The sequence below is a fragment of the Neoarius graeffei genome, chromosome 11, assembly GCF_027579695.1.
Source record: "Neoarius graeffei isolate fNeoGra1 chromosome 11, fNeoGra1.pri, whole genome shotgun sequence".
Lineage (NCBI taxonomy): Eukaryota > Metazoa > Chordata > Actinopteri > Siluriformes > Ariidae > Neoarius > Neoarius graeffei.
This window is the reverse complement of record NC_083579.1, coordinates 41,642,503-41,669,810: the sequence shown is the minus strand read 5'-3', so window position 1 is coordinate 41,669,810 and position 27,308 is coordinate 41,642,503. Positions and strand designations below refer to the sequence as shown.

The 27,308-nt window shown below is 39.6% G+C and overlaps 1 protein-coding gene and 1 long non-coding RNA gene across 3 annotated transcripts; one reads left to right on the top strand and one right to left on the bottom strand.

Moving 5' to 3' along the window:
* Window positions 1-1,725: 1,725 nt before the first annotated feature.
* Window positions 1,726-24,758, bottom strand: bmf1 (BCL2 modifying factor 1). Of its 2 annotated transcripts, none has more exons than XM_060933937.1 (4): window positions 24,627-24,758; window positions 15,549-15,745; window positions 14,322-14,488; window positions 1,726-6,168 (listed from the first exon to the last, which is right to left on the bottom strand). In XM_060933937.1, the coding sequence occupies exons 2-4, from the start codon at window positions 15,718-15,720 to the stop codon at window positions 6,049-6,051; spliced, it is 459 nt and encodes a 152-aa protein (XP_060789920.1). In that variant the 5' UTR covers window positions 15,721-15,745; window positions 24,627-24,758; the 3' UTR covers window positions 1,726-6,048. The 2 variants fall into 2 exon arrangements, with proteins under 2 accessions (XP_060789920.1, XP_060789921.1); XM_060933938.1 differs by lacking the exon at window positions 24,627-24,758 and adding an exon at window positions 21,610-21,733.
* On the top strand, window positions 22,936-26,704 carry LOC132894296 (uncharacterized). The gene is made up of 3 exons (XR_009655635.1): window positions 22,936-23,017; window positions 23,104-23,236; window positions 24,648-26,704. It is a non-coding gene; the product is annotated as an uncharacterized LOC132894296 (long non-coding RNA).
* The last annotated feature ends 604 nt before the right edge of the window (window positions 26,705-27,308 follow it).

The window sequence follows — 27,308 nt, the reverse complement described above, 5'->3', positions numbered from 1 at the left end:
CCTATTATAATAAAGTTTATATGGAAAAAAGGGTACCAAGACTTTTGCACAGTACTGCATATATGTAGCATGCATGTATCTGTTTTCCGATTAAATTTTTTAATTAAATTCAAAAACACTAAAAATACTGGAATAAAGTCAAAATATGAGGAAGAGGAAGGAGCTTAAAGCTCTCACAGACATTATTAAAGAACACTTGCAAGCAAAAAGCTAAAAGCCATAACAAAGACCTTAAAAACCTTTAAAGACCTTAAACATTCCTGTCAGCAGAATTAGTTGAATATTATGCAGGTGAAAAGTTCATGGCACCACAACTAATCGTTCCCAGACAGGTGTGTCACTTAAGATTTCACAACACACTCTCAGAATAGTGATAAAGAAGGTAAAAGAGAGGCCAGCAGCCCTTGAAAGAAGTTGCAGGATGACTGGAAAGCAGCAGGAACAACATTTACACAGAATACAATAAGCAATGAACTGCAGTGCAGCCATATTTGTTCTTACACACTGTACAAAACCCTGCTGCTAAAAAGGAAACACAGAGATGCATCTAACATTTGCACCCAAGCATTTATTCTTCTCAGCAAATGGTCATAAAGGAAACATGAATAGTGACATATTAGGGGAGAATTTAATGTTGTCAACCAAATCTGGGGAGAATATGGACATTTCAAAAAGACAATGCCTCCAAGAGCGTACTAGACATACAACTCAAGACTTCTTTAAAAAAAATTTAAATAAATAAATAAAAAACCGAAGGTGAGGGTGCTTGCATGGCCTAATCAAGCTCATGACTTGAATCCTATTCAAAATTTATGGAGGATTTTTAAACTGTGAGTCCCATGTCAGAGTGACCCTCATGGCCTTGGGGGTAGGATTTGGTAAGAGGAATGGGAAAAAATGAACCACAATGCTGCAAAAACCTAATTACTTACTTCTTACCATCCATATAACAAAGCTGTAATTGCTAACATTGGCTTTGCAACAAAGTACTAATATTGTTAATTTGCAGTCTGAATCCTAACATTTAAATATTTTAAACACATCTTTGTTTACGCTTATGAATACTTTTTATTCATATTTATAAGTACAAAGCCAAAAGATATTAGGTGTGTACATTTCAAGTGCACCGGAAGTATAATAAATAACAAGTGTCTGAAAACTTTCCCCTCAGTATGTGAACGAGTGTTTGAATGTGTGCATGGTGACCTGCTATGGATCTGGAGTTATATTCCCAACTTGCACCCACTGTTTCAGGGATAGGTTCCAGATCCACAGCAACGCCAACCAGGATAAAGCAATTCATTAAAGTGAGTGAGAGCATTCAAGATGGCGGCTTTGCGCGTTTCTCTAAAATTGTGTCCATTAACAAAGAGCATTACTTTGGTTCAAGGGGAACTTTTCCTGCATGGTGTCTACTTGTGCATTCGTCTAGAACATTTATAGCTCTCTCTCTGTGTGTGTGGAGAGGCAGTCATTAGTGTGAGCAGGAAGCATAGCATGGCCCACTGAATTAATGACCTCACAGTAGGAGAGGGAAGCAGCTGGATAGACCTTGACTCGCTGATTCAAGAGGATAGATATGAGAGAAAGAGAGAGAGAGAGAAACACAATACATTCTGTCTGAGCACAGCTTGACTCCAATAGACACCCTCAAGGTATTTTACTCAAAAGTTTAACCAGTGTGCATTTAATAATAAAAACACATCCCAGAGCATTCCAGGCTTTAATACAATTTTAATGAAAAAGAAAAATGTACCAATGGAAAAAAAAGTCAGAAATCATTTTTGCAGAGCAAAGCTCTTATATACAGCATATTGCACTAGATAACATTGTCTAAAACTTCTATACTGTATCAAAACATAAGAAAAACACGTTCCAGAGTGCACGGTACAGTCTCGAAGACGCACAGTTCAATGTTTACAACAAATGCTACATTTTCGCTGGGTCTCATTTCTTGGTATACAGAGAATTGTGAGCCTCAAGACTTTTTTAAACTTATGAACTAAAAAGGTGTTTAGGCATCTCTGTAATCATAAAATATTACAATAACAGGTTTCTGGCAATTTATTTAAAAAAAAAGGGGTATTATCAAATACCAGTTGATAAAAATATTTAGTCTATGGTTTATTTTAACATGAAAAACAAAATTGTATTTAAAAAAAAGTATAATCCCTCAAACATCAGTACATCTAATTTTGGAAAATGGAAACCAAAATTTGAGACCAAAATACTTTGATACTGTTATTTTCCATCAAAGATAGGCCTGGTCAAGATTCTTGTAAACTTTGAATGTCTTTGAACTGTTAAATTTGGTGGCGAGACCTCAGCTCCTCGTTCTTCCTCTGTACAAACCACTTCATCAAACTAATACTGGACACCATGGGTGTGCTTGCAATCCTTTGAGTAAAAGGAAAAAATACATGTTACTTGTGCCTGTCACCTGAAATATATTAGGAGAACCAGGAGAGGCTACTTAGAACAACACTGGAATATTTAATTTTTAAAAAAACCCTTTGAGTTTGGGGGAGAAAAAAAATTACAAATATTTTCCAGTGTATGTAAATCAAGAAAATAGTGGATACAGTGAAAATAGACAGCTAACTCATTAACATGGCCCAGTGTCTTGATCAATCTTTCCTACCCTGTTTTCTTCATTGAGAAATATTTACAGATGTAATAGAATATTGAAAATTTTGAACAAAACCTGGTAGGAGACTGAGCATCATGGAAATGAGGTCAAGGAGAATGGTGACCACAAGTTTTCTTTTCACTGCTGTATTATGGGCAAATCCTTGTTGGTGGCCTATGCTCTTAGGGAGCTAATAATAATAGTAATAATAATCAAAGCATTTCTTTTGTCGAATAATCAGCCATGTTAATGTATATGCAATGTTTCAAAGGATTCTAAAAAATATAGGGGTTTAAAGGAAACTTACTGTAACATAAGATAGACGGGTGACAAATTAACAGTGTTGAGTCACCACAATCCACTAGGCCAGCATCAATACATCTTAGAAAATACGTATACATACGCACAACCAGTTAAAAGTTTGGACACACCACCTCATTTCACAGGTTTGTCTGTATTTTGACTATTTTCTACATCTACATACTGAAGACATCAAAATTATGAAATAACATATGGAATTATGTGGTAAACAAAATGTGTTTCATATTTTCAATTCTTCAAAGTATCCACCGTTTGTTTACCTTGATGACGCTTTGCACACGACTGGCATTATCTTAACCAGCTTCATGAGGTAGTCACCTGGAATGCTTTTCAATAACAGGCGTGCCTCGTCAAAAGTTAATTAGTGGAATTTCTTGTCCTCTTAATGTATTAACAGTAAATAGTAAATAATAAAAATACAGTAATTAGCCCTATTCCACAACTGTAGTAATCTGTATTATGTCAAGCACCGCTCAGCTAAGTAAAGAGAAACGACATGCATCATTACTTATATAATAGTCTTAATAAAAATAAGGAAAAAACTTTGGATTAGAAGGTGTGTCCAGACTTTGGACTGGTACTGTACATAGGGTGAAGTGGTCAGCAAAATACCTCCCAGAGCCTAAGAGCCTGTATTTTATCTACCTTTCATTTGTCACCCATCTGGAAGTGTTAACTTCACAATCCTTCACTGCTGTTAGATTCCTTCAGTCTGGTAAATGGATTCAGTTATGTTACATTTCCTTCTCATTTTTGTCATTACCATTAATACCAAGACTTGAGGACAGAGTCCTTCAAAACAATGACTGGACTAAAAATCCATTTCCCTTCATAGTTCATAACACAATTGCTCCAATCTGCACAATACGGTCCTGTAGTACTACACTGATGTCTTTGGGTTCACTTTTGATAACCTTAATGTTAAAAAAGGTATTCAGGAAGTTAATCACCATGAAATAAGATCCAAAAAGGGCTAACCTCTCACCGCTTTAATCCACAGGGTGAGGAAGAAGACGAAACAGACACATCCAAAACCAAAACACAAAAGTGGCAAGAAATGAACAGAAAAGAAATTGCACACAACCTATACAGTAGCAATGGATCAATATACAAAGAAATAAATAAAAAAGGACAAAAACATATATAAATTACAAATTAAAGAAAAAAAAAATCAGCATACCTAAAAGGATTAGGAGTGAAAGTATATGGATGGAGACTAGGTGAAATGAGAAAGGTAGCTACTGAGATGTGAGGGCTACAGTCACTGGCTCAGCGTTCACGATCTGCAGGAAACAAACATCAGCATTTCTCTGGACATTCACCATGCTTGAAAAGTAGCCTGTGCCCCACACTCACAAACACAGCTGGGAACACCGTTCAGTGATGAGAACTTGAGCTGTTTTGTACCATGCCTGTGTACCCATGTAATTGTAGGACCACAGTTAAACTATTATTATTATTTTTTGTGTGTGACAAGTAAATATGCAAATCAACAAGGCAAATTCTAACTTGATTTTAACAGACTCTAACTGCTTATCAGTGTGTTTCAATCTTGGAGCTTTTGTTTAATATGTTTTAAAATTAAACCATCCTAGGTCCTTCATATCACATTCAACAATAACCTGTGCTTCTGGCATCAATGTATCTACTCTGTGTGTGTGTGTGTGTGTGTGTGTGTGTGTGCGTGCGCGTGTGTGTGTGTAACAGCAAGAAATATCTTTTTAAAGGTGGGAACTTGGAAAACCGAGTCTCACAAAATATACATCACTCCTTAAAAAAAAAAGAAAAAAAAGAAAAGCTCTATAAGCAAAAAAAAAAAAAAAACAGCATTAAGAATCCATCAGTGTCTTCAAACAAAGCAGTTACAGTCTTACCATCGATTTACAGAAGGACATCCTTATCTAAAATAGTCAAAAGTAGTGGTTATTAAAAAATAAAAAAGAACAAAAAAAAAACCCTAAAAACAAACAAAAACATTTAAACCACTGAAACAAAATCATCTGGAAGGTATAAAAAGCACAAATACAACTTGAAATTCTGTAAAAAACACCCGAGTATCCTGAGAGCAGAAATGCAGTCACTTCACAGACACAGTATTGCTCTGTGGCTGAGAAAACGAGCGGCCACAATGATGTTCAACAGCCAGCCTAAAGGACCAGTGGTACATAGAACGTTCAGTAGAAAATCAGTGACTTTTTTTTTTTAACTTAACCTGAACACGTGGTGAGAATGAGTACTGAGGTTTTGTTGGTGTTGAACTTGCAGACTAATACCCACAGTGAATTTCCTTTGACAATGAAAAAAAAAAGAAGCATACAAGCAATCAGGTTGCTTAAACCTTCACTGAAAGTTTGAGGAAGGTGGTTTAAAAAAAATTGTATCATAATAGGCACTGCACTCTTGTTCTTCAGGCTTAAATGGAGATGATGTCATCATCGTCATATTGCCTCTAGGCATCTAATTATTTGCTGATTTTGCTTGCTGATTGATTATTGACAAGCTCATCAGTGAGAAACACCAAATTCAAGTAGTAGATGTCTGTCTACTTCCTATTCCTGCAAACTGCTGTGGGGAAAAGAATAGCAAAAATAAGCTAAAAAAATCCTAACAATTATAAAACCCTACAGAAGCAAACATACTGAGGTGCAAAAATCTTTGGAGATTAGACAAGCTGATTGGTGTCCTGGAAGATTTTAGGGAAAAGAAGGCGGGAGGGGGAGACAAAAAAAAAAAAAAAAAAACACCCCTTCCAAACCACGATCTTCTCTTCAGTCCACATTCAGTATTCAACAGTCTTTCTGCAGTGGCTGGAGATAAGGCATTCCCAAGACAGAAGTTGTTCATAATGTACACATCTGGAAGTGCAAGCAAAATTCAAAGATGGAAAGTATTGTACAAAATAGCTCAACAAGTCTTGTATGAAAATAATCTCGAACACCATGGCATCTTCTCGGGGGGAACAACAACAAAAAGAAAGGAAGGGTCCCCGTCCCGCAGAGATCGTCTTCCTTCTTGTTTTCTTCCCCTAAAAACCCGTGTTGAAAGTAGAACAGTGCCGTTAAGCGGACGTGGCGGCAGATCTCGTCACAATGGCCGTCTCACCTGCGATCTTCCTGTCTCCTCTGGAGAACCGCTGGCTCGCCGTTAAACAGGAGCGCATACAACGCGGAGGCCAAACGCAGCCAAAACGGCCACTGGTTCCTTTGGTTTCGGTGTTGCTGAAATGAATAAGATAAAAAGAGACAGGAAGTCAGGACTGGATCCAAACAGGATCTCTCCCTCACACACACAAGCGATCGTCACATCATAATGAACACCTCACAATACGAGCCACAAGCCTGTTCATTTCATGGTCTGACAAAAATAAATTTTTTCATATTATAAATGATATTACTAAAGCATCTCTGGATCAAATGAGCCCATGATGTAAACTCAATATTTATTCCCTATCAGAAAGCCCTTTTTTCTCCTCTGCTAAAGTGTAAATTACAGTCATTAACACAGATAACACTTGATCAGGGTCTTAACATAGTATACATGATACTCCAGTCACCTGAAACTGCAGCATAGTTAAATCTCAGTTAAGCTCTAAATGATGCATGGCTTAATCTCACTCGGGTCTCTCCATAGAATTGATCTGAAAAGATTTAAAGGATAATACCATCAGGGTTTAGGCACAATACAAAAATTGCAGTGAATGGGATTAAAGTGCTCTGGACACACACATGCTTATGCGCAAATACATACACAAACACTTTGCTTCACTGAACACGAAAAGCTTGCCTGCTTGTCTTGTATGGAAGTGTGCAATACTAAGGCCCCTGTCATACTTATTCAGAATTGGCAGGAATCAAGCAGAACCAGCTGGAATGAAAAATTTTTCAAAATTCGTGCCACATTCAGGCGGGAATTTCAAACTGACCAACATTTTTACAGCTTTGTAGGAAAGCCGTTCGAATACTTAGAATGCGCTTCGAACCCGCCTCGAATGATTCTTGCACATTCCGGGTGTATTAGCTTTTGAGTGCAGTTCAAATGTAGTTGGAACACAGTAGGAATACCTAGAATGCTGTTAGAATGCAGTAAGAATATTAAGAATGCACTTCGAATGCCGTACGAGTGCAGTTCAATTGCTGCCTGAATACCACCCAAAGTCTGGTCGGAAGGTGCCTTGAATGCTGTACGAATTCACCTCAAATGCAGTCAGAACGCTCCCGGAATAGCCGCCGAATATGTTTCGAACGTCTAAGAATTCAAAGAGAATGCAGCTCGAATACTTAGAATGTACTTCAAATATCCCGGAATATACAAATAATTTTCATTCCGATGGCATTCCGGCTCATTCCGCCTCTAGTGTGACTACCCTATAAGCCATGATTCTGGCAAGAGAGGGACAAGCAGCATTTCAGCTGATCCTGTATAAATGAGGTACCTGCATTTGATCCCTACTCAAGCACATCCATTAAAGAAAAACTATAGGCTTGTATTTTCATGGATTTTACTACAATATATGGTAAAATACATTTTAAACAAAGGCCAACATGGTAATGTGTATGAAGTTATTATACACACTCCTATTGAGACTTAAAAAACAAAACAAAAAAAGCAGACAGTGCACACCCACAACTGATAGCGATAGCGGTTAATACATGACCACAAGTGACACGCGTGATGATTCACTGGTGTCAGTGCAAGGTGAGACAGTTAGAGAGTATGAAGACAAAACTAGAGAAAATGTAAAAGTCTACCACTTTCAAGTTCACATTCAAGTTTTAGTAGTCATACACAAGGGTACAACCTCTTCATAGTGACTCATCATTGCTTCTGCCCTTCACCCCACTATACCGAATATAAAATTATCCTCTTCCACCAAGGCAGTTCCAGGGCTGGTTCAGAATCAGTACCTAATCTTGATCCAGTTCTTCATGTGCCAATAGCCAGAGAGCTGGCTCTTGGACAGGAAAATTGTTTCCAGAGTGGCACCAACTCTTTGGTGGTCTAGAAACTAGAACCGCTTATGTCATAGGCTAGGGCAGGCTAGTGGCTTGGAAAACGGAGATGTATATAGCAATGTAACGACATGACTATAGTGGCTCTCGAACCTGTGGAAAATAAATCGGTTCTTAGAAGGTTTGCAAGTTGACAGAGCTGCAAGCTGAACCAGCACTAGCACCAACCCAGAACTAGCATCTGTTCATGTTGGTGGAAAGGGGAATCTAACACATCCAGGTTAGAATATACAGTGCCTTGCTTTGTTCGTGATGCTGTAGGTTTGTGTTGGTCATGTGACACTTTAATTACATTAACTGCATCTTATCCAGAGGGACATAGAACATACCCAAAGCAGCCTGCGGAGCAGGTGGGGGTTGGGTGCCTTGTTCAAGTGCACTTCAGCGATTCCTGCTGGTCCAGGGAATTGAACAGGCGACCTTGTGGTCCCAGAGCTGCTTCTCTAACCATTAGGCCATAGCTTGCACAGTTTGAGTACATTTAATAAATTGTGAGACTTCTGATTTGGGGGTTTCACAGGAACAGGGGTGAATACTTATGCAAACCCATTTTTATATGTAATTAATAAAATTAAAAATAACGAACCCACCCACACTTGATCAACTGATTTTCCCCACAGTTATTTTGTGTGGATCCAATTAAAATCGGTTCCAAATGTGGAAAAGTTCATGGGGGAGAACACTGTAGGGACGACACGCTGCAGTTTGAAACTTTTGCTATTAAGCAATAAAAATAGAAAGTTGTGTTAAAATGTTACACACAGTGTAAAGCAAGCACATGGCTGATTATAAACTACAACAAATAAATGCAGACCCCAGTCTGGTTAGGAGAACTCTTATCTTTCTTAGTGAGATAAGAGATAACAAGTGGCACTGACTCATGCAGATCATTGCAATACGTTGTGCAAGTGCAACTTTCTTTGTCCTCACAGATCAGTTTACACACTCAAAACAGTTACAGGAAGTGACAAACTCAGTTCAGCTTCATAGCATCACTCAGGCCCTCCCTGCCTTTATTGATTTATTTTCAAGTCATGTATATTAAAGAAAATAATACAAAGGCATTTTGGTATTTTTCATGTTCAGAGTTGTTTTTTTAGTTATATTGCAACTTCACAATTCAGGTAATGAAATATTTTCAGGGCAGCATGGAGACACAGCAGGTAAATTTCTTGCCTCAGAGCTCCAGGTTCCCAGATTCGATTCTGAGCCTCAGTTTACTGTCTGTGTCTCTAAAATAGTCCAAAGTCCTTCCCGCGCCATACAATCGGGCACATTGGACAGCGCCTATCTCCGTTTCCATAGCCCTCGGCCTCTCGCCTATACAGCTAGGGTTACAGTGGGAGGCTAGTCCTCTGGTAACTCCAAGAGTTTGACTCCTCACTCGCATCTGTATTGCAGCGTGCCTTGCCAGATGGCAGTAGGTACCATTTTTATGATGGTCTTTGGTATGACCCGACCACAAGTAGAGCTCGCAATCTCCCGATCGAGAGGTGAACACGCTAACCATTAGGCCAACTAGCGGTACTGTGTGTGGAGTTCCATATATTCTCCTTGCATTGATCTGGAGGTTTGATCTGGGTTTTCTGGTTTCCTCAAGCATCCCAAAAACATGCTTCTAGGTGGATTGAGTACCTTTTAAATTGCACCAAGCTGCAAATGAGTGTCTAGTGATGAACTGGCGTTTCATCCATTGGCTCTGGATCCACCATGGCCCTGATCAGGATAAAGCTAATATTTCCCATTCAACATGTAGTAAATCTCCTTATTTTGACTCATGAATCACTAATTTTTCTCCATGTTTGGTCTTTGAGGTTTGTTTGTTTGCCCCAACTTGCAATCTGTACTTGGTCATTCTATACCCTTTTATAAAAACTTTAGAAGTCATCCACTGTGTGTGTGTGTGTGGGGGGGGGGTGTCTCAGACCTGAAAAACCAAGATTTGTGAGAAGACAAATGTTCCCAAGAGTGACCTTTAGACACAGAGACACAGTTTCTCACTCAAAACATCGTGGCACGCAATGTCTGTGTATGTGTGGGTGGGTGTGAGAGGGTGAGAGACTCTGTGCTACATGACTAACCATCAAAATGAGTCAAAGGCTAAATTTAAACAGCGATAAGCGTTAGAGTTGAGGCAGACGTCACCCGTCACTCCTGTGGGCTTCCTATCTGTTTGTGCGTGCAGGCTCACCATCAGCTGCAGAGCTCCCAAGAGCCACCACTTATCACAACAGCAACAATAAACACATACATATACAAGCAGTAAAACATCACCAGACCCACTGGAAACCTTGTCTGCAGTTTATAAAATCACTGGGGCTATCCCTGACAGAAGCTGACAGACATCTGGTGCCAGGGTTTTTTTTTTTTTTTTTTTGGGGGGGGGGGGGGGGGGGGGGGTGCGCACAGATCCACCACTTTCTGCATCTTACCCAAAACTCCACACATCTCAGACTTTACCTAATGTTTGGTAATACTTGAGATCTATACAGGTATTGACTTTTTAATGCACTTGTATGATTGCCAGAACAACCTGGAAACAAATAACTTGCCAAATGGCTAACTGACAATTTCACATGACATTTGGATCAGCAACAAACAGCAGCCTTTTTACGTTTGTTGTTTTTACCCCCAAGCTGTTACTTTTTGTCCCTTGAAGTGCTGCATGGCTTTTAAGCAAACTGGCTGACAGGAAACCTGTCTCTTAAAAAACATCCCCTTTTCTCTGGAGTGCTGGTAAACAGAAGTACAGTCTCACACACACACACACACAGGAAGTAGTATCTGAAACCCAACACACATGCCCCAAGACCTGCTTTATGGAACTCCAGGTATAAAAATTCTATGAACAAAGTGATCTGGAAAAAACAATGTTTTATTAAAAAAAAAAAAAAAGCTCCTAAAAGCACAGCCCTTCCCAGTTAATCCCCAAAACTGCCTCAGGGTCCCATTGCAAACCTGTCAAGAGCAGCAATTTATCTGTCAGCAGCGACCGTTCCTATCTGACTCTCTACAGCCACTTCATTTCAGGCCAAACAGCCTGCCGGCGCTGCACTAACTGCTCATCAGGGGGCTCGTGGGAATAACAGACTACTCTTTGTCACGTCTGACTCATTCGAAACTGAAGTGTCATTGCCAGCGTCAAATCTCGAGGCGAGGCGCTGATAAGCAAACACTCCTGGTGATAAATGAGCATGGCCGAGACTTTCAGGGGATGAAACGTGACGTTTCTATCCCCTACAGGTTCCCATCATGCAACCTGGCAATACACAGAAGCCCATTATTTTCTACTTATTTTCTTTACTCTCTTAATCAGTACATTTAACAAAGAAAGGCAGAAAATTAACACATTTGGTTTTAGTTGTTCAAATAAATAAATAAGATGGGAGGAAATCTCAAGTTGGATATAGAAGTCAAGACATAATAGTGGAAAAGGATCCCGTTTTATCAAATTTATCCACTTTTGTGGCACGTTTCACAATGGACCTTGACACAAAGCAGCTTTACGGAAACCAGGATGTAGATCCTTCATGAACAAGCCAGAAGTGCCAATGGATAAGAAAATCATGGAAGAAACCTCAGAGGAACCAGACTCCGAAAGGGAACCTGTCCTGATACCAGATAGTGGGATTAGTGGGCAAAAAGAATTCCAAATTGTATCTTTAACTCATGAAAGGAATAAACACCGGAGTGAGGGGAGTGCATGATTAGCATCAGAAGCATCTTTTTTTCACTTGTACCCAATGCAGAGAGAGTGTATGCCACCACATGAGGCTGCGCAACCCAATAACACACTGCTACACTGTAATGTATTTATATATTTGTTTGTCAGCTTAAGTCCTGACCTGTAAAATGAGGCACAAATATGTAAGAATAATCAATAAATCAAAGCAAAAGGGGGGTTTGTAAAGACTACAGCCTGAAGCAGCCTCTGTACTTTGAAACTAAGGAGTAAATCACACAATTAAGAAGAACAGAAAGCAGCAGAGGCAGAGAAGAGCGTGCGCACACACACTAAATGCGGGCTAATAGATTTAGGTTCAGGTTTCTTTGGGATCATTCACCAGCTTGGAGCAAAGCAGCATAAAGTGGCCCAAGAGAGCGCAAGTCATAATCTCTGGGCTCCCGCATGGCCTCTCAATTCAAATAGGTGAGCTGAGGCTTTCAGTTAACACACTGCCCTCCACGTCTTACCCTCATATAGACTTATACACATCTACTGTTGCAGACCAAAGAAAACCATTTGGCAATTTATTTAAAAAAAAAAAAAAAGTGGTTTGTCCTAATCCCATATATCAGTATAAGAGTATATATAGTCACCCCTCCATTCCATGGATAAGACCTGGCACAGCGTCAGGTAAAGAGGAAACCAGTGTCTGCTGCAGAACATAACAGACAGCAGAGATCTAAATATCAACATCTGGCAACTTGGTGAGCTGAATTTAAAATAGTAGCTTATTATCACTGTGAACACACACTTGGCATCAAGCTGACTGTAGTATCACTGCCTCGTGGCTCCTCATGCTTAAATGGAGTGTAGAAGTGTGTGTAAACAGGAGTGTGGCTTATTTGGTTATCACTTGCGAGCTCCCTCAACGCTGAGCAAGACTTCGCTGGAGTCTCACTAACCACATCTATTCTGACCAAGCATTGGCTTACCATCATGCCTACTTCATATTTTCACATCTTTCCTGTGTGTGTGTGTGTGTGCGCGCGCGTGCGTATGTGCGTGTACACACGTGTAAGATAATGCAAGTATGTGAAGGGATAATGATTAAGAGCTTAACCGCTTTATACGCTTTGTGTGTAAAAAAATTAGAAACTGCCAGCTGATGGTTTCATGATGTGCTGGATCTTTCATAACAAACTTGTCAGTGCATGTAAACACACACACAGCCTCTCTTTTTAAGTACGCGTGACACTAATCCTACAATGTAGCATTAATCTGAACAAAGAGCCATTCTTCTTGGCCAGAGCACACATGCACAGTCACACAAACCAGCAATAGTCTCAGCTGATCATTTCTGTCTCTGTGTTATATGACAAACACCCCCCCCCCACACACACACACAAGGAAAAGAGAACTATAAACAGGAAGCTAAAAGGATAGTGTGAGCTGAGGTTTAGCATGGTAAGAGATTAATGCACGTGTGTGTGCACACAAGAAAGTGTGAGAGCACAAGAGAACAAATTCCCGACAAATATCTGTGCATAAACTGCACTGAAGCCTTAGTGGTAAGGCTGGAATGATGTTGGATTTCGGTTCCAGTCTACAGCACCTTGCATAAGTATTCCCCCCCAAACTCAACCCCACCTAGTTCCACTGTAGAACCCCTAAATTACTTCCGATGTAACCGGTTATCATAATAAAGTTACATAATTAGTTCCTGGCAAGTCACAGAGTTTGCTACAGAACATAGAAAAACAAACAGTATCTTGTTGTTCTGGTTCTGAAAAAATATATTAGACTTTGAACGTGAAAAGTTCAAGGGAGGTGAATACTTTTGCAAGGCACTGGAGAGATTTTAAATGACTTTCAAATGAAGAAAAAAAAACTGATTTCAAGCAAAAAGGTGACATGCTGATGATGAGCATCCACTAAGCACATCATTTTAAAAAAGGAAGAAAAAAGAAAGAAAAACAAATTGGCAAGGGAAGCATAACATTAAGTGGTTTTTGCTTTTTCACAAAGCTACTGATATCATCACCGCTAAGCTTTTGGGCAGGAACTAAGATAAGATGTATGATGCTCTGCTTCTCTGTACACATATATGAATGATGTTTATCACCAACATTTTTTTATGTTTCTAAAAGAGGTTAGGAGGTGAGTGCTATACTTAATCCATCCATCCATCCATTATCTGTACCTGCTTATTTTGTACAGGGTCACATGCAAGCTGGAGCCTATCCCAGTTGACTATGGATGAGAGGCGGGGTACACCCTGGACAAGTCGCCAGATCATCACAGGGCTGACACAGAGACAAACAACCATTCACACTCACATTTACACCTAAGGTCAATTTAGAACCACCAATTAGCCTAACCTGCATGTCTTTGGATTGTGGGGGAAACCGGAGCACCCGGAGGAAACCCCACACAGACACGGGGAGAACATGCAAACTCCACACAGAAAGGCCCTCGTCGGCCGCCGGGCTGGAACCCAGGACCTTCTTGCTGTGAGGTGACAGTGCTAACCACGATACCACCTAGCCGTCTATCCAAGCTTAACCATACAACAAATATTCTACCTCATCATATTAGAATATATCAGTATTTTTATTCTGCAACGATCGCCCACACTCACTGAGAACAAAGTTGTGATGGATTCTATGCCATAAACAGGGAGTATGATGTGACTCACCAGCATGTGCTCTTGATAGAATTGGTCGCCAATCATCTGGAGTTTCCGGCCGATCTGAGCCTCCAAGCTGTGTGCAGGCCGTCGGCGAGGCTGATTCTCAGGAAACATGGCGTGCTGGATACGGTCAGAACGGGCAGATGGCGTCAGCAATAGCAATCCTGCACTACCTAGTAAGAGAAAGAGAGAGAGCACAAGTGTTCAAATTACACTGAAAGCTGCAACACAACACCTAACAAGGAATCACATAATACTGATAAACATAGCTGCTATTGCTATAACTCCTTCACTAAAGCTCAAACATCCATATTGTACATCCAACCTCATAAACTAAACACAACACCTAGTCATATGTACAAGAAAGTTGCAGGAATTAAAAAAAGTATTGCACTGACCAGACTGTTATCTTTACAGTGTGTGCTTCTAAGGCACCTATAAAATCAAACTTCAGAAATCAAATTTCCTGTTTGTTTTGGTTTCTATACCTCAGGCTCTTAAGATTTAAAAATAAACTAGAAAATGACATATCATGAAAACGAAACATTTTTAACCAAAGTATCAGAGAGGAAATACATCACAAGAGCAAATGAGTCACAAATGGTTTAACACAGACATTCGGAGACATTGAATAGGAAGCTGCTGTTTGGGGCCAAGGCTAATTGAACAGTCCTGAATTTAAAATAGGAAAGAAAGGAAAAAAAATTAAAAACGCTCATGTGGTAATTCTGTCCCTTCAGCCTGAAGTATAAGGAAAAAGAACCCTGTAAAAGTGCGAACATAAACAAATGAAACAGGGCAGTCAAGATGTAGCTCTCTCGGTGTCCATGACTGGGCTCACAGCCAGCAGGACACCCCTTGCGTGCAATCATTTGAATTGCAAAGTGACTAAGTACACACACAAGTAATAAAAGCTGAAGAGGCCAGGACAATCAGACGCCACAGGGGAGAGAGGAGGGAGGAGGGAAGACTGCTCTCACAGGTGCTGAAATCCCTCGCTCAGTTTCGGGATACACTATTAGCATAAGAAATAATGGAACGTTACTAATGCTTGAGGACTAAAATAGAGAATTAAACAGTTATATTGCCTGTAATGTAACTCTTAGGATTAAACAAAACTAGGAGTGCTGGTAGCATGAGAAGAACGTTTCCTTTTAAGTTCCCCTAATTGATCAATTAATTTTGTCTTTATGTCTGCCATCTCCATCTTGTTTTTACCAGGTTCAAGTTTACCATAGAAAAGGCGTCTGGGCTCCTCGGCCACACTGTAGGGCAGCATGCCATTCAGCCGTGCCGCGGGGCTCCCTGGAGTCTGTGTGCTGTGGTCCTCCTGCTTTATCTCCCTGTTAGAGGAAGGCCAGCACTGTGAGACAGGCCCAAACACATCATCCTCATCCTCATCCATGAGCAGGGTCTTCTACGCTCTCCACCTGCAATCCAGAAATTATTAAAAAAGAAAAGATAAGTACATTGTACTTGTATACATGTATACCGTATATCCCTGTACAGTCCTGTTTTAATTCATTATATACTGTAGGAAAATGGGTTGTGCAGTTTTTTTCTTCAGTATAAAACACTACAGAAAGCACTTAATCCTGTCTAGGAAACTCTCACTCATTCCTTCCTTTAACAAAACCAAGTAATGACGGAGTTAAAAAATGCAGAACAATTTAAACAAAAAAGAACATTTCAACAAAATAGTTGTCAGAAAAGTGATGCTTCCAGGGTTTTTAGGTAAGTTGCAGAGTTCCTAGCACATGTACAGCCTATAGACAGTACCAGTCAAAAGTTTGGACATGTCTTCTAATTCAGTGTTTTTTCTTTATTTTATTATTTTCTACATTGTAGAGTGATGCTGAAGGCATCGAATCTATGAAAAAAAAAAAAAACACATGGAATAACGTAGTAAGCAAAAAAAAAAAAAAAGTGTTAGAGCAAAATGTTTTATATTTTACAACCCCGATTCCAAAAAAGTTGGGACAAAGTACAAATTGTAAATAAAAACAGAATGCAATAATTTACCGTACAAATCTCAAAAACTGACATTGTATTCACAATAGAACATAGACAATATATCAAATGTCGAAAGTGAGACATTTTGAAATTTCATGCCAAATATTGGCTCATTTCAAATTTCATGACAGCAACACATCTCAAAAAAGTTGGGACAGGGGCAATAAGAGGCTGGAAAAGTTAAAGGTACAAAAAAGGAACAGCTGGAGGACCAAATTGCAACTCATTAGGTCAATTGGCAATAGGTCATTAACATGACTGGGTATAAAAAGAGCATCTTGGAGTGGCAGCGGCTCTCAGAAGTAAAGATAGGAAGAGGATCAACAATCCCCCTAATTCTGCGCCGACAAATAGTGGAGCAATATCAGAAAGGAGTTCGACAGTGTAAAATTGCAAAGAGTTTGAACATATCATCTACAGTGCATAATATCATCAAAAGATTCAGAGAATCTGGAAGAATCTCTGTGCGTAAGGGTCAAGGCCAGAAAACCATACTGGGTGCCCGTGATCTTCGGGCCCTTAGACGGCACTGCATCACATACAGGCATGCTTCTGTATTGGAAATCACAAAATGGGCTCAGGAATATTTCCAGAGAACATTATCTGTGAACACAATTCACCGTGCCATCCGCCGTTGCCAGCTAAAACTCTATAGTTCAAAGAAGCCGTACCTAAACATGATCCAGAAGCGCAGACGTCTTCTCTGGGCCAAGGCTCATTTAAAATGGACTGTGTTATCAGCGCTCGGTTCAGAAGCCTGCATCTCTGATGGTATGGGGATGCATTAGTGCGTGTGGCATGGGCAGCGTACACATCTGGAAAGACACCATCAATGTTGAAAGGTATATCCAGGTTCTAGAGCAACATATGCTCCCATCCAGACGACATCTCTTTCAGGGAAGACCTTGCATTTTCCAACATGACAATGCCAAACCACATACTGCATCAATTACAGCATCATGGCTGCGTAGAAGAAGGGTCCGGGTACTGAACTGGCCAGCCTGCAGTCCAGATCTTTCACCCATAGAAAACATTTGGCGCATCATAAAATGGAAGATACAACAAAAAAAAGACCTAAGACAGTTGAGCAACTAGAATCCTACATTAGACAAGAATGGGTTAACATTCCTATCCTTAAACTTGAGCAACTTGTCTCCTCAGTCCCCAGACGTTTACAGACTGTTGTAAAGAGAAAAGGGGATGTCTCACAGTGGTAAACATGGCCTTGTCCCAACTTTTTTGAGATGTGTTGTTGTCATGAAATTTAAAATCACCTAAATATTCTCTTTAAATGATACATTTTCTCAGTTTAAACATTTGATATGTCATCTATGTTCTATTCTGAATAAAATATGGAATTTTGAAACTTCCACATCATTGCATTCCGTTTTTATTTACAATTTGTACTTTGTCCCAACTTTTTTGGAATTGGGATTGTAGATTCTTCAGCGTAGCCAGCGTTTACCTTGATGACGCTTTGCACACTATTGACATTATCTTAACCAGCTTCATGAGGTAGTCACCTGGAATGCTTTTCAATTAAAATGTGTCTCGTCAAAAGTTAATTAGTGCAATTTCTTGCCTTCTTGAGACCATCAGTTGTGTTGTGTCGAGTTAGGGTTGGTATACAGTGAATAGCCCTATTCAACACTGTAGTAATCCATATTGTGTCAAGAACCACTCAACCAAGTAAAGAGAAACGACCTCTATCATTACTTTAAGACATGAAGGTCGGTCAATCCGGAAAATTGCAAGAACTTCAAGTATCAAGTGAGTAGGTGTGACCAAATTTAGACTAGTACTGTACATATTATGGTCATGTGGCCAACCAGTGATCAAGCACAAGCTGCATGGCCACACAACTACAACAAGCACTTAATGAAAATCAAAACAAGCCATCCTTCCATCTACTATCTATACCACTTTTCTGTCAGGGTCGCAGGGGAAGCTGGAGCCGATCCCAGCTGACTTCAGGCGAGAAGTGGATGCAGCCTGGGCAGGTCGCCAAACTACTGTAAGGCTAACACAAAGACTAACAACCTTTCACACTCACACCTATGGGTAATTTAGAGTAGCCAGTTGACCTAATCCGCATGTCTTTGGACTGTAGGAAGCAACCAGCCAACACAATACATTTTAATACAATTCTTTGTAATTAAAATGGCTTGTATGCAGTACACATTGAATTTATCACGTGACAACCACTCAACCATCATGAAAACACTCCTGCCTTTGTGATTTATACAGAGATCACTTAGCCAGTGCAAATTTATGATAATTAGTACACACATTTCTGTGCCAACATGACTAAACAGACTTGTCCAGACAGCTACTGCTGCATTTGAGTTACCGCATAAGCAGCAATTTGCAGGTCAAAACAACATCATTTTTCAGATTCATCTTTAGTTATCCACAAGCTATCCTGCTAACTGATGAGTGATGTACATTTTCCTCCTCAAACAGCAAAATGTATAGCAAATGTTATAGATTTAAAAATTTCTGTATGTCAATTGATCTAAAGCAAATGACATGACAAAACTCATTTAAAGACAAGACATGCTACTTTGGGGCGGCACGGTGGTGTAGTGGTTAGCGCTGTCGCCTCACAGCAAGAAGAAGTTCGAGCCCCGTGGCCAGCGAGGGCCTTTCTGTATGGAGTTTGCATGTTCTCCCCGTGTCCGCGTGGGTTTCCTCTGGGTGCTCCGGTTTCCCCCACAGTCCAAAGACATGCAGGTTAGGTTAACTGGTGACTCTAAATTGACTGTAGGTGTGAATGGTTGTCTGTGTCTATGTGTCAGCCCTGCGATGACCTGGCGACTTGTCCAGGGTGTACCCCGCCTTTCGCCCTTAGTCAGCTGGGATAGGCTCCAGCTTGCCTGCGACCCTGTAGGACAGGATAAAGCGGCTACAGATCATGAGATGAGATGAGACATGCTACTTTGTTTAATCTAATGCTGCGAGTAGCCATGTTGATTTGACATCACTTCATAAACAGGGAAGGAACTCGTAGTTGAGAAGCTACACCAAGTTGATAAGATGGAATTAAGTTGAGAATTTGTTTTCTTTGGCTTTTCCTGGTTGAAGGTTGGGAATTACAAGTGGCCCCCTCGAGTTGAACTATAGTCACTTCTAAGCACTTTTGTGAGTGACTGGAGAAGAGGGGTGGCCAGGTATTTAGGCATGGGGCGACTACACAAACAGTAAAATTCATATACTCGTCTATATCTTTTGAACCCCAGAAGATTAATTAAAAGAGCTGTCCACTAGGGTGCAGGTCAGAGCCAAAACACACCTCACCAGCGCTGGAATATATTTAACGCTGTCCCCTGATCTTAGTAGAAACAGGTAAACAGTGAAGATGCTGGATTTGATGAGGCTATGATCATGTACATGTTGAAATAAGATGGGCAGGAACAGAGGCGCCAAGCTGTATGGTAACTCAGACCATTATACCAATCATCAAGAAAATACAGAGCATATTTCTCTAGTTGGAACCTGACGGAAAGAAGCACAATTGCATTGCCTCTGCTATTTATGCCGGTATTACACTGTATTAATTTTTTTTTTTTTTTTGGGGGGGGGGATTTGCCAAAACAAAAACAATCCACATGGCAGCCATCTTGTATACTCATTAGCCCCAATGTAAAGGGTCATGCGCCCACATTCTTGAATAAGAATACCAGATTTGGTATTGACTGTATTCACTTCATAAACACTTGATGGTTCTTAATATTTATGAGCTTTGGCCAAATAATATAATAGTATACTATAATATTATAATGGTTTATATTATACTATTATAACACAATCGTATGATCATTGGGATTTGATTCAAGGTTGCATCAATCTTGCATAAGTAATAACTCTCTGACAAGATAGGATTTGAGGTCAGACTTGGGGTGGCAACATGGACCAAGGATTATTTAAAGGGTGGCATCAGCCACCCTGCACCACCCATTTGGCCACACCCACAAATGTGCAACCACATTGTGAAGCCTGTGTTTGTAATGCACACATGACCAAAACAAATCAGTGTCTGAGTGTAATAATAGCAGGGCTGGAGAGAAAATACATGCAGTCCAGACCATGAGCATCAGTTATAGCATAATAACAGTAACGATTAGCTCAGCTTGTGGTACTCATTTAGATAAATGGTGGCCATGAAACCACACCATGGAGCTGTGGTTAGACAACTGGTTTACTATATTTAACCATATAGAGACTTTAAAAGGCAGAGGCAACAACCGTGTCTCCTACTTTCTCCATGTTCTGTGGTAGAGCCCATGCGGTTTTTTGTGGATCGTGACAGTTCTGGGTGATAAGTAGCTATTTGTCCTAGAAATGTCTCCAAGTCCATCCCATACAACGGTACGCTGCACAAGACACAGTGGAAGTAAAACACACACACACTTTCCATCACCGGGTTTTGGTCAGAACTAGGGTATGCAGGCTGTAGTTTAATAGGTAGGTATAAATTAACATTCGCATTGCAGTGATAGGCCCATGTCAGAAATTGAGACAGCCACTCTCTAAACATAGCACAGCAGCAATAAAAAACTATAATGATGTCATGAAGGATGGAGACAAAGCGGACTACACACTGCAACCTGAATTTACACAAAAAGCATGTGCTACTTTCATAAAAACATGAGTCAATACATGGTCACATGCATTTCAAAACTGAAAGTAAAGATCTGTGTAATGCGCCTGAAAGCTTTCACAAGTACAAAATATACTTCATGTGTGTACTTGGAGTGAACCACCGGCTCACTTTGCTCAGATCCCATCAAAAGTGTGAATGACTCCACACTAAAGCGAGCGATGTACAGCTCCCTCTGCTGCCCTGTGCTCTGAGCGTGCATGTGTGTGTGCTCAAAGCCAAGAAACCTATGACCCTACTCAACATGACACTAATTTATTACCACTTTAAGGAATGTACTGATCCACTAACATACAAGTTGATACTGCACCTGATATCTCCCTTGTATTGGTGCAAAATTGGACAGATTTTCCAACACTGACATTCGATGCAGGCATAATATTGAACCCCAGAACACAGATCTCACTTATAAACTAGGGGTCACGTTCCAAAAAGCCTCTTAATGCCAAGAGCATCTTAACTAGGACAGAGACCATTCATTGTGCTGCTCGCTCTACCATTTAACAAAGATTTTTGTGCTGTGATGCTTTTGGGAAACCCCGGCCAGATCAGGTTGTCATCATACGTCCTATGTTCCACATAACGTGGCAACAGAAGGTTGAAGAAAATTAACATGCTTACCATGAATATGTTAGTATTGTATTGAAAACGGGAATGTCACTTTTTGTAATTCATAACAGCATATGAACTTAAATAATGAACAGAATTTGTCTTTCACCCAGTTTTATTCCCAGATCATCCATATAGACCAAGGCCTCTGGAGAAAAAAAAAGGGAAAATTAAGTGTTTTTTTTTTTTTAAACTAAAATGTACACACTGATACCTCGGAGTCTGATAAGTGTTTAAAAAAATAAAAAACAGAAAGAGGATTTACAATTAAAAGCTGTGCTGCCTGCTAGCTGTTTCCTAACCACCACTCCCAGTATGCGTTGGCACATATCATGTTCAGTGTTCCAGAGATAGAGTGTTAAAAATCTTGCCTTCAACCACTGGCATCACTAATCAGCAAAGATTCTGGAAAGAAAAGGTGAAATGAGATGCGAATGTTAATGAATAGTACACACAAAGACAGTACAGAGAAGCCCAGCGCTGCATGCAACCAGTCAAAATTTGACTTTGCTAAAGGGTCAAAATTGCACATGTTACTAGCATTACTAATACTATTCCAACTTTAACTCCATTAGATGCTTTAAAAAAAAAAAAAAAACACCCCACCTAGTGACAAATCTAGTGACTTTATCTAGCAGACTCTCCTGCTCACATCTCCAGCTGTTTATTATACTGGTTGTGAGAACAGGTTCAGTCAATTCACCACCAGTGGACTTAGTTGTGCTTGCAAGAGCCATTGTTCCCAACGACCGATCACCATTGTTCCCAGCTACCAATCCCTGATTTCTGTTTTGAGAACTCTATTCTATTCCTCTTCAGTAAACATTCCTTCTTCATGTTTTGGTATGTGAGTGATTCAAGTGATAGTCTATGACGTCATGATCATTCTTTCTAGAATGACTTTCCACTTTAGAGAGCTGGCAACACTGGAACTGATTTACCATCGCCAGAGGTCAAACACACACACACACACACACACACACACAGTCTGAAGTCATACAGTTCACTAAACAGTTTGCTGAAAAATGCTAAGTAAACAGCAGCACTGCACGCGCGCCTTTTGTTTGTTTTAATGCTTGTTGGAGGAAACCTCACCACCTCAGGACACAATTCAACATGTTCTCCATCAATCATTATTATCGATTGAAAAGAAGATTCGATGCTTATTCGGGTGAGAGAGAGAGAGAGAGAGAGAGAGGATTATACAGTAAATAGCACCGTTTTGTTCGGCACTACGATGAGGCTCATAAAAGGTCAACAAGGTCGTCATGACAACCTGTGTTTAAACGTCATGAGCACGCGCCCCTTACTTTTAGTTATTGGCCACGAGCTGCTATGTTGAGAAACGGGATTAACCAATCAGAATCACACTTTCCCCCTTTCTGTTTGAACACTAGCCAGCTAGCATAGCCAGAACAAGGTGACAGTCGAGGAGAAGGTTGTTTTATATATTACTAGCATGTTATTTGAATGATTTTCAGTGGAACTTTTTATTACTATGAACAGATTCAATAACAAATCCTGCACCAGCGCCGCTCTTCCTGCTATCCGACATCCAGCATGAGCGCGACTCGCTGCTCAGTGTACCGGAGCACATGGATTTCATTTCCTTCAAATTAATTCTTGACCACGCCACTGGGTAAGGAGAGTTTATCGAGCTTCGTTGCTCTGTATAAAAGTTTCATCATGAACGCAAATTAGTCTGCTTTGGTTTTACCTCACGTCATCCGTGCGACAGTGCTCAAATAAGAACTTTTAAAATTCACAAAAGCACATGTTAGTTTTAGTTATGCAGGCTTTATTTGTGTAAGTGACTGGTTAGTAGCTGAATTAGGGAAAATGTGGCCGTATTTACAGTTAGAAACAGAAAGCGGTTTCTAATCAACAGTGTCGACTCATGTATCGACTCAGTGTTCAAATACATTCGACGCTTTTTTTAGCGCCAAGTCAGTCAGTGACGTGAAACGTCGCTGGCGAACGAATCGACAACCGTTTTTTTATGTCGTTATAGATGTAAAGTCATTACTCCTAGCAATATACTGCTCTTGAGCAGAATAGCAAGACGCGTGTTTTGACTCCAAGCTGCATTAGCAAGACGGTAAGGATCATCCCGGAGTCGGATTTTTAATATAAATGAAACTGAATCTTCTTAATGAATCACAAACACAGCAGATTCAATACCACAGATGCAGGTTTGTACATAAACAATAAATCGTTTTTAAAGTTGCATTGCAAAATAATTTTGATAACTTTGAGCTAGTCAGATTTTATGGAACGACTTCAGCCACGGTTAGTGAAAAGATCACAAGCAAATCAAAAAATTGTCAAAAAGAGTCGTTTGGGAACATAAGAGTCGGCTCGTAGTAGTTAGCTGAGCCACATATCATCTGATTCACTTGAAAGAGCCGGATTTCACAACGCTACGGGGGGTGAAATCGTTTATACTACATCTCGCTTAAATTAACAGATGTTACGGTAATTTTCTGCAGGTTTTTTGGACTCTTGTGCCCACTTATGCGCCGACTGTGATTCGCGACACCGCAGCACTTTTTCAGGCAGTTAGTGAAATTTTACAGCGTGTAAAAAAAACTATTTACGTCGTCGCAAACTAACAGCATGTCGGTACTGCCATTAAAGCAAGCATAAAGGTGGACTAGAATTTAGCACAGCTCTTTAATACAGAGCTGAAATCCATCATTTTAATCAGGTTATTGTTATTACACAGACCGGTATGTCAGAGGGCCGTTAGCTACACTAGCATACCGGGTGTTTAGCTACATCCGTGTGCCTTTTAGACCACATCTATCACAACACAACCACATAAAATTATATATATATATATATATATATATATATATATATATATATATATATATATATGAATGCGAGAGAGAAAATCAGTTAACTCTAATTACCCTGTCCAGTCCACTTGATTTAGTTATTTTTTTAAAAAGTCATATAAATTGTTATGCAACAGTAACACCTGTCTAAAGAGATTGTGTGTGAGTGTGTAATAAGTGAGATCTTACCTCTGCTCGGTCTGTGTGCAGATCCGTGGTGTTTGGGTCTAAAAGAGCATGCGGTTGAAACTGGCCGGCGGTGTAGAGCAGATCTGATGATCTCAGAAGAAATTCAGGTCAGTATGCTCCTCTTTCCTTCTCTACAACTTTCATTCTGCAGTCCACTCTCCAGCACGCTCGTTTCATTTGGAGCGATGTCATAGCTCCGCCCCTCACACGTGACACAAGCCAAGACAACAAATCCTCCTTCTTCTTAAAGCCACATGCGAGTTTGTTTTCTGTGCAAAATTTTTCATCCATAAGCAAAAAATGTCAGAAGTTGCAACCTTACTTTCTCCTTTTTACACTGGAAATAGATTCGCTTCTCAAAATAACAGGAAGGAAACAACATACATTTCAAAGTTCCCATGAAACAGCCTTTATAGACATAGATCAGTGAATGTGTTTATTTTTATGTGTTTTTGTTATGAAACTGGATTACTCTATCTGTAATGTTTTTTTTCTGTCTGTCAATATTGTTTTCCTTCAAAGAATAATAAAAAAAAAAACCTGAAAGCCACATGGCACTGTTTTCTGATAAACTGATGGCTTTTGATACTTAATTACTAACTAATGTGTTAGTATTTATACTATCGTGAAATGTTATTTGTCTTGATGGTTCACATGCACCATACAAAATACTTTACATACAAAAGTACTGTGATCAACCCATTCATCCACTGTATCAGCATTCATTCAAAAGGTGTCTCCCATAATCCAGTACAGAAAGTATGAACCGGAACGGGACGGTACATTACAATAACTTTATGTTTTCTAAATATTCTAAAGGTTTCATACTTAACATCGTGTACTCGCATGTATCACTGTCATGTATTCTTTGATTATCCAGTATTATTATATCTCGTCACATTGTATTAACATTATATTCATGATATTTTCAATTGAAATTGATCTAAAAGCCCGGAACTCCAATTACATGATGTATATACAATACCCCGGTGTGACGTCACAAAGAAATCCCGTGTGGGATTTCAAAAAAGATAAGATCTTGAAATGTATACAATGTCAGCTGAAGAAACGAAAAGGTAGAGGTAGGGGAAGAGGCAAGAAGCAAGAAATTGTAAAATAGATGAATAAATAGTAGTTAAGTTATATGTTTTGACAGTAAAACAACTAAACAATATATTTTGTTTCCTTCTAACTTTATTTATCATACGTGACGGGACAGGTTCATCTATAAAGGTGGAATGACTAATGTAAGTACCAATTAATAAAATGGTGGACGTTACGGATGTCTCTGTGAAACTGGAACAAAAAAGGTAAGATTATACATTATGTAAATAAACGTCACAAAAATGGTATTGCAGGACGGAACACTTGTTATACATGGGATGGAACAGCATATAAAAACCCGGAAGGCAAATATAAGAAAATACGTGACGGTACTGTTCCATCCCGTTCTGTTCCGTACCGGGTTATGGGAGATAGCATTCAAAGCAAGGACTACACAGTCACTGGTACACTACATCCTAGCAATAAAGTCCCATTCACATACAAAAAACCTCTTAATGTATCAAGTAAAAACAACACGGATTAGATCACAAATTTGTATTCCCACTCATTCTGCATAATGGTAAAGTAACAGGTGACATGTAATCCCACTTGACTGTATTTAACGGGATACTACAAAGTGCGAACCTCTGCAAGACCAGATATGATGTATAATTAATTCCAGTTTCCCATATCTGCATATGTTTTCTTTCCTTGTTGTTTTGGATTTACTGTCAGTCACTTTACAGTGAGGCAGTATGAGTATTAGGATTGTGTAGGTGTCAGTAGTTCCATTGCAGTATCATTGCATCATCATTTACATCATCGCCAGCACCACATTGACTGGTCAACACCAGTGTTTTTTTGGTTTTTGCACATGGACAATCCTAAAATATACTGAACCAGTACTTTGGTATTTTGCGCATTTGATTGATGTACCTATTTATTTATTTACTGCCCTACATATCATAACTGCTATCATTCATTTTGTATTCTAGTTATATTGACATGGTTACTTTCATATTTGTATTTATTTATTTACTCCATCATATATTCTCTTCTTACTCTCATGCTGCTGTAACATTTTAATTTCATCATGAGGGATTAATAAAATTTTGCTGTCTTTTAAAATACTGTGTTTGGCTCCACAAAGTGTTTTCCTGAAGTGTTTGACAAATTTAATAAAACGGTTTACTGAGACTATAAACAAGTGAAATAATAAGCAATATTAACAACATTAAATAATCTGTGACTCTGATACAACATTATACACCACTTAGTGGATGACAGGATTAGAAACTAATTTGTCCAATCAAAACGTGTGGCTATACCTTTAAGACACAGTGGTCAGTGTTTTTGTAGCCAATCAGGGTGTTTGTTTTGATCCCGCCCCTTTCTCGTGAGATCAGGCACGTGGAAGGGAAATTCCCAGTGCAACAGTACTGCTGAAGGGTAGTGAGCTGTCACACATGATCACAATGCAGGAAAACGCTATGTATAACATATATACATTGTCACGAATACCGTTTAAATGCATGATTAGCTATGCAAGCTTATAATTTGCATTCAGAAGGGACTGTAGTTTTAGTTCACATGATCTGAATTTACAAGAATATCCAGAAAAGTTGTAAGAACTTGGTG